Genomic DNA, 13,055 nt, shown 5'->3' with positions numbered 1-13,055 from the left:
TCAGCGATGATGTGTGCTTACACTTGGAGTAAGTGTTATGTTCTTTCCAGGATATTAGTAAAGTATACTAGTTTCGAATGTATGGAGTATACATTGGACTGGACCGATATTGCAACTAAGTTAAGATATTACAAACTTACCGTTATATATATCTTTTCAAGTCAATATCAGTAGTTGATCTTAAGATTAAAAGAATCTAAATCCTGATATGCTTAGGCTCAACTCAGGAGTACTATTCATGTTCTTTGATTTATTAGTTAAGCCTACTTTTGGGTCAGGGTGATACGTATATTTTGGGAACATGATAGTATGATTGAGTGTATGATTGAGTGGGAGTGCTGAACATAAATATGGAATCTACAGCTTCTACTAGTGTATAGAAGTCAAGTGATGATTGCCTTCGAGCTTAGCAAATAGAAGTAAATAGATAAGCTCTTGTTTAACTGACTAATTATTACATCACTAAACACCATTTACAGGTAGCTAAGTGTTTTAAGGGGCAAAATACATTGAGGGGTGAGAACGGTAAAATTATCCCATCTCAATGTATATCATCTATATAGAGGATCTTTTAAATCACAATAAGATTATAACAATGGTTAAATGAGATAGCATATTGATATCGTGGAACATATAATATGCTCTATATAAGTCTGAGAGTGCAATTCTAAGTTCTAAGAGTGGATACAACGAAGAATTAATAAGTAGGAATTTACTTGGTAAATTTGGTTCACTTATTGGAAGCTCAGCATATAGATCCATGGTCCCCATTCTAGTTGAGAACATTCTGCTTGTAAGACTCATTAATTGATTCGTGATTGATCAATTATAATTCTAAAGTTAGACTATGTCTAATTTGTGAATTTTCACTAAGCACGGTGAAATTGTAAAGAAAAGAGATTCTAGTTTTATTTATTTATTAATGGACTTTATATGTCTAGTTAATAATTAAATTAAATGACAATATTATTTAATAATCTATTTTAGTTATTAAATAATTAGTTTTAGCATTTAAATGGTTAGAATTGGAAAATTGGCGTTCTTGAGAAAATAGAAACAAAATTTGTTAAAACTGCAAAATCAAGTGGGGCCCATTATCACACCATGGCCGGCCACTATTTGTGGAAATTCAAATTGATATTTTTATTATTTTAATGCCAAATAATTCTTAACCTAAACCTAGTAGTTGTCTATAAATAGAAAGTGATGGCTCAGTCAAAAAATACATTCATTAGTTATCTGACAGAAATTTCTCTCTTTAGAAAAAAACTGAGCCTTCCCTCTTTTCTATACCTTGGCCGAAACCCTCTTCTCTTTTCCCTTCATATATTTTAGACCCTAGTGAAAGAGTGAGTGCCCACACACAGCAAGCAGTAACTCAATCATAGATTGGAAGACTGTGAAGGATCAAACTCAAAGAAGGACATTCGGGCTCAGATCTTGATTATACTCTGCGACAGAAAGGATACAAGGGTTAGAAATCTGAGTGGAAGGAGACATTAATTCCGCTGCATCAATGTAAGGTTTTCTTAACTTTATATGTGTTTAATTTATCATTTTAGAAAGTTCATATTTATGGTGTTAAACAACATACTTGTGAGTAGATCTAAGATCCTGGTAAAATAAATTCCAACAACTGGTATCAGAGCCATGGTAATTGATTTGCTTGCAAGAAATTTGGACTTTAAAACGATTGTTTGTTATTTGGATGGTTTCACGTTGTATTGAGTGTTATATGATGATTAATTGATGTTTGTGAATTTTCGTAAAAAATAATTGAGATTTTGTTTCTGGAATTATTTTTATTGGATAGTATGGAAAAAATTAAGCAAGTTACTTTTTTACAGAACTCAATTTCAATTTAATTTGAATTAGTTATGATTTTTTGAAGATTCGAAAAAAGATAAGGTTGTTGTGCATCTTCACGCGCACGTGGAACCGAGTCAACCTCGGTCAAACGCGTGTTCGGACATGATTTTGTCCAAGCCATGCGCGCGGATGTCTGATGACACCCCATTCCGCGCGCGGATATGCTGCAGCTTCCCACTCCCGTCGAGGTTTCTCGGCCAGCACCCATTTGTGCGCGCGCGGACGTGTATGCAACGCATACTGTTCGTACAGCTCACAATTTTTTCGTTTTTCTTCGTTTTTTCATGCTTTTTCATGGATTTAAGTTCCGATTTTTTGTGTAGTTCTGTATTTATACATTTACTATTCCTAATTCAATTCTAATTATCATAATTAATTTATATAATATTTTTTGGGAATTTTACAAAAATACTGCTTTTTGACCAAAAGTTTACATTTATACTGGGACACGGCAAAAACAACTTTTGTACTGCCCAAGCCCAATTTCATTACTTTTGTACTGCCCAAGCCCAAGATCATTTCATTTGTACTGTGAACAGTACAACACACGGGAAACAGCCTTGTTCGTGTGTGAGGAGACGCCGGAGACGGAAATCACCAAGAAAAAACCATTAAATCCGGCGAAGAGTTTTTTGAAAAGGAATCAGAATTGAAGAACAACACGAACAGAAAACCGTCCCAACAAAATAACAGAGGTAAACACAACAAACCCAAAAAATAATTTAATTCTTAAGAAACCAAAAAAAATTAAAAATAAAAAAAAAAGGATTTAGATCTGAAGTTTTAAACAAAAAAACTAAAACACAACTGTGATATTCTTTAATTTATGATGCAAAAACATAAATGAGGGTTGTTCTATTGTTAATTTGATGTTTGCAACACAAAATGATTTCGAAAAAAAAAAATCGATAAATTGGAACAATTATTCAAACACAACATCAGGGTTGTTCAAATGTTGTTTTGCGGTCAGTACTACAACAACATTCATAAATATATGTATCAGACAAATATAATAATAAAAACTTTAAAAAAAATAATGGGTATTTCTGTTTGGTTGTTTTTGTGTTGTTTTATTGTTGTTGTTTTTTTTTTTGTTGATTTTTTTTTAAGTTGTTTTGCTATTGTTTTATTGTTGTTATACAATTGTTTTAACATTAAGTAAGACCCTGGAATGACAGGTAATGGAACGTGTACCAGTACTCATCAAGAGCAATGGACAATGGAATGAAGATCACAATTATGAGAACTATGTGGCTAGTGGAGAATTCATACCAACAAAATGCAAGTACGAAGAGCTACTGCAAATACTGGTTACTTCATTGGGGTGCGAAAACACCAGCACAACACTACAAATACAGTACCAAGCTAAAGAAGGAATACCACCGATCAAAATATGCAACGATCGAAGCCTCTACTTTTACTTGGAATTGAAAATGAAGGAAACAGATTTCACAACATATCCACTATGTGTGAACCAGGAAAACAACAACAAAACACGTGCTGCAACACCAAATTCGATATCCACAACAACACCGAATGAATATAATGTCGCAATGATCGAAAACAACACAACAACGCTTGAAAACAACATAACAACAACAGAATCGTACACAACAGGACAGCAAACAGTAGAAGGGGAAAAGTCAGAAACAATAGAAGATGAGGAGGACAAATTCGACATAATTGACTATGCAAATCTGGTTGCTGAAGAAATGGTGGAACAACTTGAAAACACCAGTAAAAAACTGGATCCAGAAATTGACATCAACAATGCAAAGTTAATAACAGACAAGCAACACCCCGAAGTGGAAAAAGGACAGGCATACAAAGACAAAGAAACACTAAAAAATGTCCTCAGCTACTACGCAATCAAAAACAACTTTCAGTACAAAGTGTGGAAGTCCTGCTCTCAAGAATACAGTCTGAAATGTGTTTATGAAAGCTGCAATTGGTCACTAAGAGCATCGAGAAATGGGCCAACAAACACATTCATAATCAGGAGGTTTGTTTTTTAATAGTTTTGTAATGTTGTTTTTTTTGGCATCCTTAACAAATGACCTGTTTTCACAATTTGTACTGAAATACACATGATTGGTATCTGCAACAGTTTTGTTTTAATATTTTTTTAATGTTGTTTTTGTTGTTTTTTTTTTTTTTCAATAGGTTCTCAAATATGCACACATGCCCCATAAATATAAGGCATGAAGACCAAAGGCAAGCAACATCGAAACTGATAGGGGAATGCATAAAACCGAAGTTCTTGAACATAAAGACCAAGGCAACAGCGATGGACATAAAAGGGGAGTTGAAATACAGATTTGGCATCAAAATGAACTATATGAAAGCTTGGAGAAGTAAGGAACATGCAGTAAACGACTTGAGAGGAAATGCTAGTGACTCGTACAGCCTAATACCGAGTTTCTTACACATGGTGGAAAAAACAAACCCTGGATCATTTGTGGATCTGAAAACGGCAGAAGACAACAGCTTGCTCTTTGTTTTCATGGCGTTGGATGCATCCATAAAAGGGTGGGGAGCATGCAGACCGATAGTTGTTGTGGACGGAACGTTCCTCAAAGCAGCTTATGGGGGAACTTTGTTGTGCGCATGCACACAAGATGCAGCAGGTCATATTTTTCCACTAGCGTTTTGTGTTGCAGATTCTGAGAATGACCAATCTTGGAAATGGTTCTTCAAAAAATTTAAAGAAGCGTATGGTGTACGGGAACACCAATGCCTAATTTCAGACAGAAATGAAAGCCTCATCAAAGCAGCGAGAGAAATCTATCCAGAAATTGCACACAGTTACTGCGGTTACCACATTTTGAGCAACCTTAAAACAAGCTTCAAACAACATGCTGCCAAATACAATCTGCCATTCTTTGGAGCAGTGAAAGCCTACACAGAAAAGCAATTCGAGTTCCACATGGCTGAATTGGATGGATTGGACAAACGCATAAGACCTTACCTCAAAAAAATCGGGTATGAAAAGTGGTCAAGAATTCATAGCCAAAACAAGAGGTATTCCACAATGACATCAAACATATCAGAATCACTGAACGCTGCAAATTTGGCAGCAAGGGAGCTACCCATTACAACGCTGCTAGAATGCTTGAGAGCATTGGTGCAACAATGGACGCATACTAATAGGACAAAAGCACAAAACACCTTCACTAAGCTATCACCAACTGGAGAAGACATACTGTTGAAGAATTACACATACTCATTGAATCTGGAGGTAAAATATTAATTATGTTTTTTTTTTTGTAGTGTTGTAGTGTTGTTGTAGTGCTGTTTCAATAGTTTTGTATTGTTGTTGTATGAATTACAGCTAGGTTTGATTTTTTTTTTTCAATAAAATTTAAAACAGGTTAAAGCAACAACAGATTACTTGTTTGAGGTAACAAGAATGAAAGAATCGTGGGAAGTAGACCTAGAAAAAAGAACATGCACGTGCAACAGGTTCCAAATAGATGAAATGCCATGCGGGCACGCAGTGGCCGTGATGAGGGAGATGAACATGGACCCGTACACCTACTGTTCAGATTACTACACAAAAAAAAATTGGCTGGCAACTTATTCAGGGACAGTTTACCCAATAGGACACCAAAGTGAATGGGAGGTACCGGAAGAAGTGAAAAATATTACAGTCTTGCCTCCACATGAAAGAGTAAAATCAGGAAGACCAAAAACATTAAGAAGGAAGGCTGGATGGGAAAGGGATCAACACAACAAGTGCAGCAAATGTGGAGAACTGGGGCATAACAAAAGAACATGCAGCAGAAGACGTAGAAGGGAATGAAAACAACAACAGAACAACAGTGAAACAACAAAAGAAAACTACACTTACGTTATGAGAATTAGATATTGAGGAATTTAAATTTCTGAAATACACAGGGAATACAGTTTTTTATTTGAAAAACATTGATTACATTGGGAATTGTTGATACTCTAGATTGGATATTAAAAGATGTTGGATACTAAATTGAATATATATATGAAGTTTGTTATTGAAACAGTTTGTGCTTTTAATAGTGAAATGAATATTTGGATTCAAAAAAACAGAGAAACTATAAGAAAAAAAAAAACAAAAAAAGAATGGATCTGAAATGAAAAAACAAACAACTTTAACATACCAACTTGTTTGTACATAAAAATAATAAGAAAAAACATACAAAAATAAAAGATTACATATTGTCCACACAAAGCGTAAGGAAAAACAACAGAACACCAATGTTTGTTTACGAAAAACAACAAGAAAAACATTAAAACAACATTAAAAAACTATAAGAACAATAACAGTCTGATTGAAAAAGCAAATCACTTCTTGGGAAGGCTGGGAGGGGCCTCGGATTCACTTTCAATGTTCTCAGTTTGCTTCTTCATCCCATACTGATAAAATAACGCAGCCAAACGATCGCGGTGAATTTCCACATCAAAATCAGAGGATGGGATGGGTTTGCCATCAATGAAATACTCAGCAAATGATGCAACAAAAACACCACAATCACTGGAAAAAAAAAAACAATAAAACACAAAAATAGACACTATGATAACACTGATAAAAAACAAAGTCAACAACAAAAAAATAAAAATACAAACAACCAGTGAAAAAACATTGAACACTAAACATAAAACTTACGCTGTGACCTGCTCGGGTAAACCATCAACAGCAACAATAGGGAACGGTTCCATAGTGCTAAACTTAGTTTCGTTGCGAAGGCCTTTGAAGTCTAACATAGAGAAGTAATATGGTAAAATAACAGAGAAAGGCTTGCAAGCCTCTTTGGCAGCAGTCATATACCTCCCAGAACGCAATGAATTGTACAGATATATGCGCCTGTCAACTATGTTAAGACGACCACAAATCCAATGATCCTGTAATTTTACATTGATAGGCATAACAACATGATCAACCAAATGCCAAGGAGTGGCACATAATATCTTACCACCTTGAATGTACTGGGCCACATTGTGAGAAAGAGACAACACCGATATATCGTTGTTTTTCTCAACAAACCTCTCATACAAAGTTGTTATGCTAGAACAAAAGAGGCAATCAGTTGTGGTGACTTTGATTTTCGGCTCGGCTGAGTACATTATTTTCTTACGAAGATAATAGAAAATGATGTCAATGTGCTGAACAAACAGATAAAAAAAAGTAAGTGAAAAAACATTCAAACTTATGAAAAACTAACAGAACAACACTTAAAAACATTAAAAAAAATAGATAAAGAAAATAATATGTAAAATAATAATAATAATAAAAAAAAAACTTACAGAATTGGTAAGGAAACAATTAGGGTAGGCAAGGTTGTGAAACCACATCTTGTTGCTGATGTCCTCAACACCAAAACGAAATGGCGGAAATATAGTGTCCTTACCCTTACAATACACATTCGTTGTTGTGCTAAAAAAAAAAAAATTAAAAAAATATCAAAACAGAAATGAAAAAATAAAAAAAAAATAGAAAACAATAACAGATATACAACTGAAAACACATACAAAAATACTTACTTAGATTTGTGCTTTCTAAGACCTGAATCAACCCACTTGACAAAATCAGCTTCCAATTGCGGATCAACAGGTTCACCAATCTTGTTGTCCAACGGGCACAAACCACGCACATATTTAACGACCTTATACACAGAATCATCAGGAGAAACCGAGGATGAACCTGATTTAGATGCACCAGAAGCAAGCTCAATGAATGGGGATTTCAAAACAGCTCCTTTCTTCCGATCCCTCTTTTGAGGACGTAAAATAGGAGTCTCTTGAAAAACAACCATTTCAAGATTAGTCTTCTCAGAAGTGTCAACAGGAGCAGGGGCATGAGTTGAGGAACCAATCTAAAAAAGAGAAAGGATAAATAAAAAGACTTATGTTTTAATTTCAAACAGTACAATTAAAACACCATAAAAACAACAATATAATACCAAATAAATACAAATATTAAAAAAAAAAACATAAACACAAACCAAATTCTCCACAGCTTTAACAGCAGATGCAATTGTTGCATCAACATCAATGTTCTCCTCCCCACCTTGAGACTGGTCAGGCTGATAACAAAAAAAAACAGTAAAACACTATTAAAACAAACACAAAACACAGAAACACACAAAAAAAAGCACAAACCAAAAATGATGTCCAAACAAGAAACACACCTGTTTGATCTCTGCAATAGGTTCCACAGTTTCAGAATTCTTGGCATCATCGACCTTGCCGGTATCATCATCCCTCGAAACAACCGCGGGGACAACAACACCCTCATCGTTACGAACATCGCCCGTGTGAGCCTCATCCTGACCAGCACCAACACCATCTCCACCTGCATCATCATCATCATCATCAGTTTCATCGTCATGATGATCATCTCCTTTGTCATCGTCGAATTTATCATCCTCGTCTTCCTCCGAAGTGGAATCTTCATCATCCTCATTTTCTGAAGTACGAAGAGCATCTTCAGACTGAGATCCATTGTGAGTGGGACCACCTTGGGATGACTGAGAAGAAAAAAAGAATAAACATAAGTAACTGTATAAAACAACATAAAAACACTATTAAAAAAATAACAGAAAAAGTAATGACAATTTTAAAAAAAAAAACCTCAATAAGAATGTCCAGCTTCTTGTTCATCTCAGCAACAGATTTCATAAGAATCCCTTGCTGGCTGACAACAACAGATAAACACTTTTTAAATTCCTCAAACTCAACTCGGGAGACATTCTCATGAGCAGTTGATGAAGAAGAACCCATCAAGCCAGGTTGACCAGCAGGCTTGGAACCACCTTTAATTTTGAATTTCACAGCCTCGGGAGTAGTCTCACCAGAGAAAAAATCAGTGAGGCTCAAACTCAATCTCTCAACGGAAGTTGGAGTGAGGTTTCTTAATTTTAACTGAAACAACAAAAACCAACAAAAAACAATATGCACATGAAACTGAAATTATAAAATAACAACAACAATAAAAACATAAAGTGTAAATAATGTATACAAAAACAACATTAAAACAACAGTGAAAAAATAATAAAAAACAACAGGATTACCTCTTTCAAAGACCGATCGAAAATGAGGGTGTTCATGACATCCATTTTCACCATACCCTCCTTGTCCTTGGGTAATTTAGGCCAATTCAAGATCCTTGGAATGCCAACATTTGAGTACAAGGATAGTTTCCCAATAACATACGGGCAACACTCGAAAAACCAGAATTGAATAGCCAAAGGAAAACCCAATAACCTGTAATACCCACCATCCTCGTCACTACGAACTACCCTCTTATAACCAGAATCTATCTTACCCTTCAAAGAATGCATAGTGATATCAAAACAATGCTTGCCCCACCCAAATTCATTATATCGACCACTATCCACAACATCTATTTCCTCAAACGAAACAACTTTACCCGGGGGACCACCTAACAAATAACACTGCACAAAATACAATACAGCCAACTTCACTGCAAGATCGTCGTTATCCTTAAGATTGTCAGCAATAAAAGCAGTCTGAATAGCAGCCTTGGTAATTTTTTTGTACCCCTTAAAACAAGATTTGACCAATTCATTATCATCTTGCTTAAACTTATAAAAATCAGAATCAACATGACAATCTAACCCCGTGACCAACGCAAACTCTTCAATACTAAACCTAAGGTATTTCCCTTGGACACAAACCCAAAACTCCAACCCATTAGGCTGCTGAACCTCCCTCAACAGCAAACAATGCAGCAATTGGTAATGAATTATGTACTCAGGAATTCGAAGAAAATAACCAAACACAGATTTTGAAAAAATTTCCAATTGCCTTTCAGTTAAAATTCTCTTAATGTCACCAAGAACAGAGTAATAACCAGATGTTACTACTCTAGAATGATAAAATTGAGATCGAGTGTACTTGCATTCCCAATCCTAAAAAACAGAACAATGAAAACACTGATAAAACACCAAAAAAACAATACGAAAATAACAACAACAAAAAAACAACCAAAAAACATAGAACCGAATGCATAACATCACAAACCTCAACCGTCCTATTAACAGGAATTTCTTCAGAAACACCTGATGATGGCAACACCTTCACAGGGGATTTACCCTTGCCCTAAAATAAAAAATACCAACACCAACAAAACAACAAAAAAAAAATTAACAAAAACACAAAAATAAATCGAACAATATATATAAAACAATTACAAATACATAAACAAAAACAAACAAATACCCAGAAATATGAACCTCAAATATCGAATTTAACCAAAAAACAAAAAACCCCAAAAACAACAACAGATAAATAGTAAAATACCTTAACAGAAACAGGCGACTTAAGAAATTCAGAATCCAACTCAAAATCTGAGTCTGAATTTTCAACAACAGTTCGAGGTCTTTTTCCTCTAGTGTTCTTCGAAGGTCCAGCAATGGTTTTTCTCTTAACAGAAGGGGAAGTGGGGCTAGGAGGGTTCTCTTTCAGATTTTTTTTACCCATTTTTGATTTGGGTCTGGTTTTCTGGGATTGTTTTCTGGGTTTTGTAACTTTGGCCGGAGATGGTGATGAACGAGTAACGGCCATTATGAAGAACTATGAAGGTATTTATAGACAAAAATAATAAAAATGGGAGGGAAAATGAGAGGGAAGTTTAAGATAGTGGGATGGGATTTGAAAATTTTTAAAATGAAAAAACTACCCACTATTACAACCGTCTAAGCAAACTGGAAAATGGGGAAGAAGATGAACAGTTGAAATGAGAGAGAATACCAATTACAAAATTTAGATTCGAAAATAATATGAAAAAAATAAAAGAAAAATACATAAATACAACACTTTTTCATCATAACACATAACCGTCAAAATCAAAACAATTACTTTTTTTTTATAAAAAAGAAAAAAAAACGTGGCAAAACCCTATCGTGACAAGTGGCAATGAAAACAAACACCACTCACATCAAGCGGCTAAAGTTTTAAAGGCAGTAAACTGCCAAAAAAAAAAAAAAAAAAAAAGTATAAATGTTGAAAATGCCGTGCAACAGTAAAAAAGTTATAAATTGGGAAAAAACAGTATAGGGTGTAAATTTCCCTATTTTTTTTAATTTAATTAATGATATTAGTGCAATTTGAATTTGAAATTAGTAAATATTTATCTTTTTTGCTTAATTATCTATCTTATTTTTAAATTTGATTATATCTTATCTTATTTTTAAATTTAAGGTCAGATTTTAAATTTTTTAAATTAAATTTTTTTTAAAAAATAATTTGACCTTATTTAAATTTAAAATAAGATAACTATAATGATGAAATTTTAAATAGATGTAAGATATTTTGCTAACTTTTAAATTTTGTTATTTTATTTATTTAAATTAAATTTAATATCTGAAAAAGATATTTAATTTATCTTTTTTAATTTTTATTTAATTTTTATTTATAAAATAACATTTAATTTTTTTTAAAAGTAGTTAGCAAATTTTGAAATGATATTTAGGTTAGTTGAAACCTAATTTTTCAAAATTGTAGGTTTAATTTTAAATATTTATTTTAAATAATTTCGAAATTAAATTTATATTATTTTATTTTTATTTTCGAAAATATATATTTTTTTAATTTTTAAATTTTTTTTCGAAAATTGAATTTTATTTTTATTTATTTATTTAATTATTTTATTTTCGAAATTTAATTATTTAAAATTAAATAAATCCTACTTCCAACTATCCAGCTAACCTTGTTGCAAGAGTATGTGGTTTTAGCATGTGTGTAAGTTTTTTAAAACCTATTATTACTTGATTGCAAATAGCCATGGTTAACTTTTCGCCAGATCTAATGATCTGATGGCTCCCTTGGTCAAGTTAATAATTTGTAACAGGTAAATTTTAAAATCTTCTTTCATCTGTGTATGACCTAGCAACATGATAGGACCCATCCAAGGGTGTGCCTGTGTGAGCCTATATGTTTATTTTATTATATAGATGCACATAGGTTGTTGCTAAATAAAATGTCACACCATGATAGATTTTATTTAGGTCCATTTAGTTTTTGGACCTATTCAATTAATAACAGTTATTTATTTTAAGGTTAAATTCCTCTCTTTTGGGCCTTGTGTGAGAGTTGGGAGCCATAGAAGTGGGTACGACATACTGAACTCAGCACCCCCTCACATGAACTACCCCAATTGTGAAAGCCCATTTGCCTGATTTGAATAACTGTACTAGGTTAATTATATTAGTTTGACCTAATAAAATTGAATTAGCAACATAATTAACTTTTACAATATATAAAAATTTATTTTCATTTTAATATTTTAAAGTTAATTTTAAGAAAAGCACTTTTAGTTTTAGATATTATTTCTAGACAAACTATTTGTATTTTTCTTGTATTTAATTAAATAAAGAATTTTAACTAACTAGATTCTTTCTGAAGCTTATTTAATTAAATATTCCTATTTAAGTTATAAATTAGTTATTTTAACTGATTTTTCATATCTAACTTAAATTTGAATATTTTATTTAAATTTTAAATTAAGTTGAGGAATCCTAGGCATTAGTTATTAAAGATTCTTAAGATATTTTTTTAAGTTAGTTTTGAACTTAAAATGGAATATTTTTCAAATTAAGTGGTTACAACTTAATTTTTGATATTTAATTAAATCTAAAATTGAAATTATTTAAATTTTAGATTTTTCTAAACAACTTAAATTAGATATTTTTCAAATTTATTTTTGAAAAGATACTTAGTCAAATAAGATATTTTCTAGATAGTTATTTCTAGACTATTTATTATTTCTAATATTAAATAGGAAAATATTATACATTGTGAAATTAATTATTTAAATAATTAATTTTGGTACAATTTATTTTAAGTATATTTTTCGTAGTATTAAACTAGAAATTAATAATTAAGCCTTCTCTACACTCAATTATTTATTTCTTGAATTTAATACATTTAATTAAATTGAAAAATTTAAATATCTAAGTTGATTTTCATCATGATACTTAAATATTTATTTTTCATGACACTTAATTAAATAGAAAATTATTTTTAGGTTGAAATTTAATTTTTTAACTTAAATTTAAATAATTTTCAATATATATTTTTTCTTTATTTTATTAATCAATTTCAAAAATTGCATTTTAATTATGCAATATTTTTGAATTTATCTTGAAAAATAGATTGAGTTGTAAATTAATTATTTATTTTAATTAATT

The 13,055-nt window shown here is 32.2% G+C and overlaps 2 protein-coding genes across 2 annotated transcripts; one reads left to right on the top strand and one right to left on the bottom strand.

The window, feature by feature from the left end:
• Nucleotides 1–2,998: 2,998 nt before the first annotated feature.
• LOC115723668 (uncharacterized) lies at nt 2,999–5,883 on the top strand. Its single transcript, XM_030653150.2, has 3 exons — nt 2,999–3,871; nt 4,033–5,107; nt 5,240–5,883. The coding sequence occupies exons 1-3, from the start codon at nt 3,051–3,053 to the stop codon at nt 5,669–5,671; spliced, it is 2,328 nt and encodes a 775-aa protein (XP_030509010.2). The 5' UTR covers nt 2,999–3,050; the 3' UTR covers nt 5,672–5,883.
• A 96-nt stretch (nt 5,884–5,979) lies between these two features.
• Nucleotides 5,980–10,938, bottom strand: LOC115723711 (uncharacterized). The gene is made up of 10 exons (XM_061116552.1): nt 10,168–10,938; nt 9,889–9,966; nt 8,916–9,776; nt 8,476–8,766; nt 8,034–8,372; nt 7,848–7,928; nt 7,387–7,718; nt 7,150–7,279; nt 6,512–7,008; nt 5,980–6,379 (listed from the first exon to the last, which is right to left on the bottom strand). Exons 1-10 carry the CDS (start codon nt 10,429–10,431, stop codon nt 6,190–6,192), a joined length of 3,063 nt encoding a protein of 1,020 aa, XP_060972535.1. The 5' UTR covers nt 10,432–10,938; the 3' UTR covers nt 5,980–6,189.
• Between the last annotated feature and the right edge of the window lie 2,117 nt (nt 10,939–13,055).

Source organism: Cannabis sativa, chromosome 5 (assembly GCF_029168945.1).
Source record: "Cannabis sativa cultivar Pink pepper isolate KNU-18-1 chromosome 5, ASM2916894v1, whole genome shotgun sequence".
In the NCBI taxonomy this organism is placed as follows: Eukaryota; Viridiplantae; Streptophyta; class Magnoliopsida; order Rosales; family Cannabaceae; genus Cannabis; species Cannabis sativa.
The sequence above is the reverse complement of the archived record's forward strand: the minus strand, read 5'-3'. Positions and strand labels throughout refer to the sequence as shown.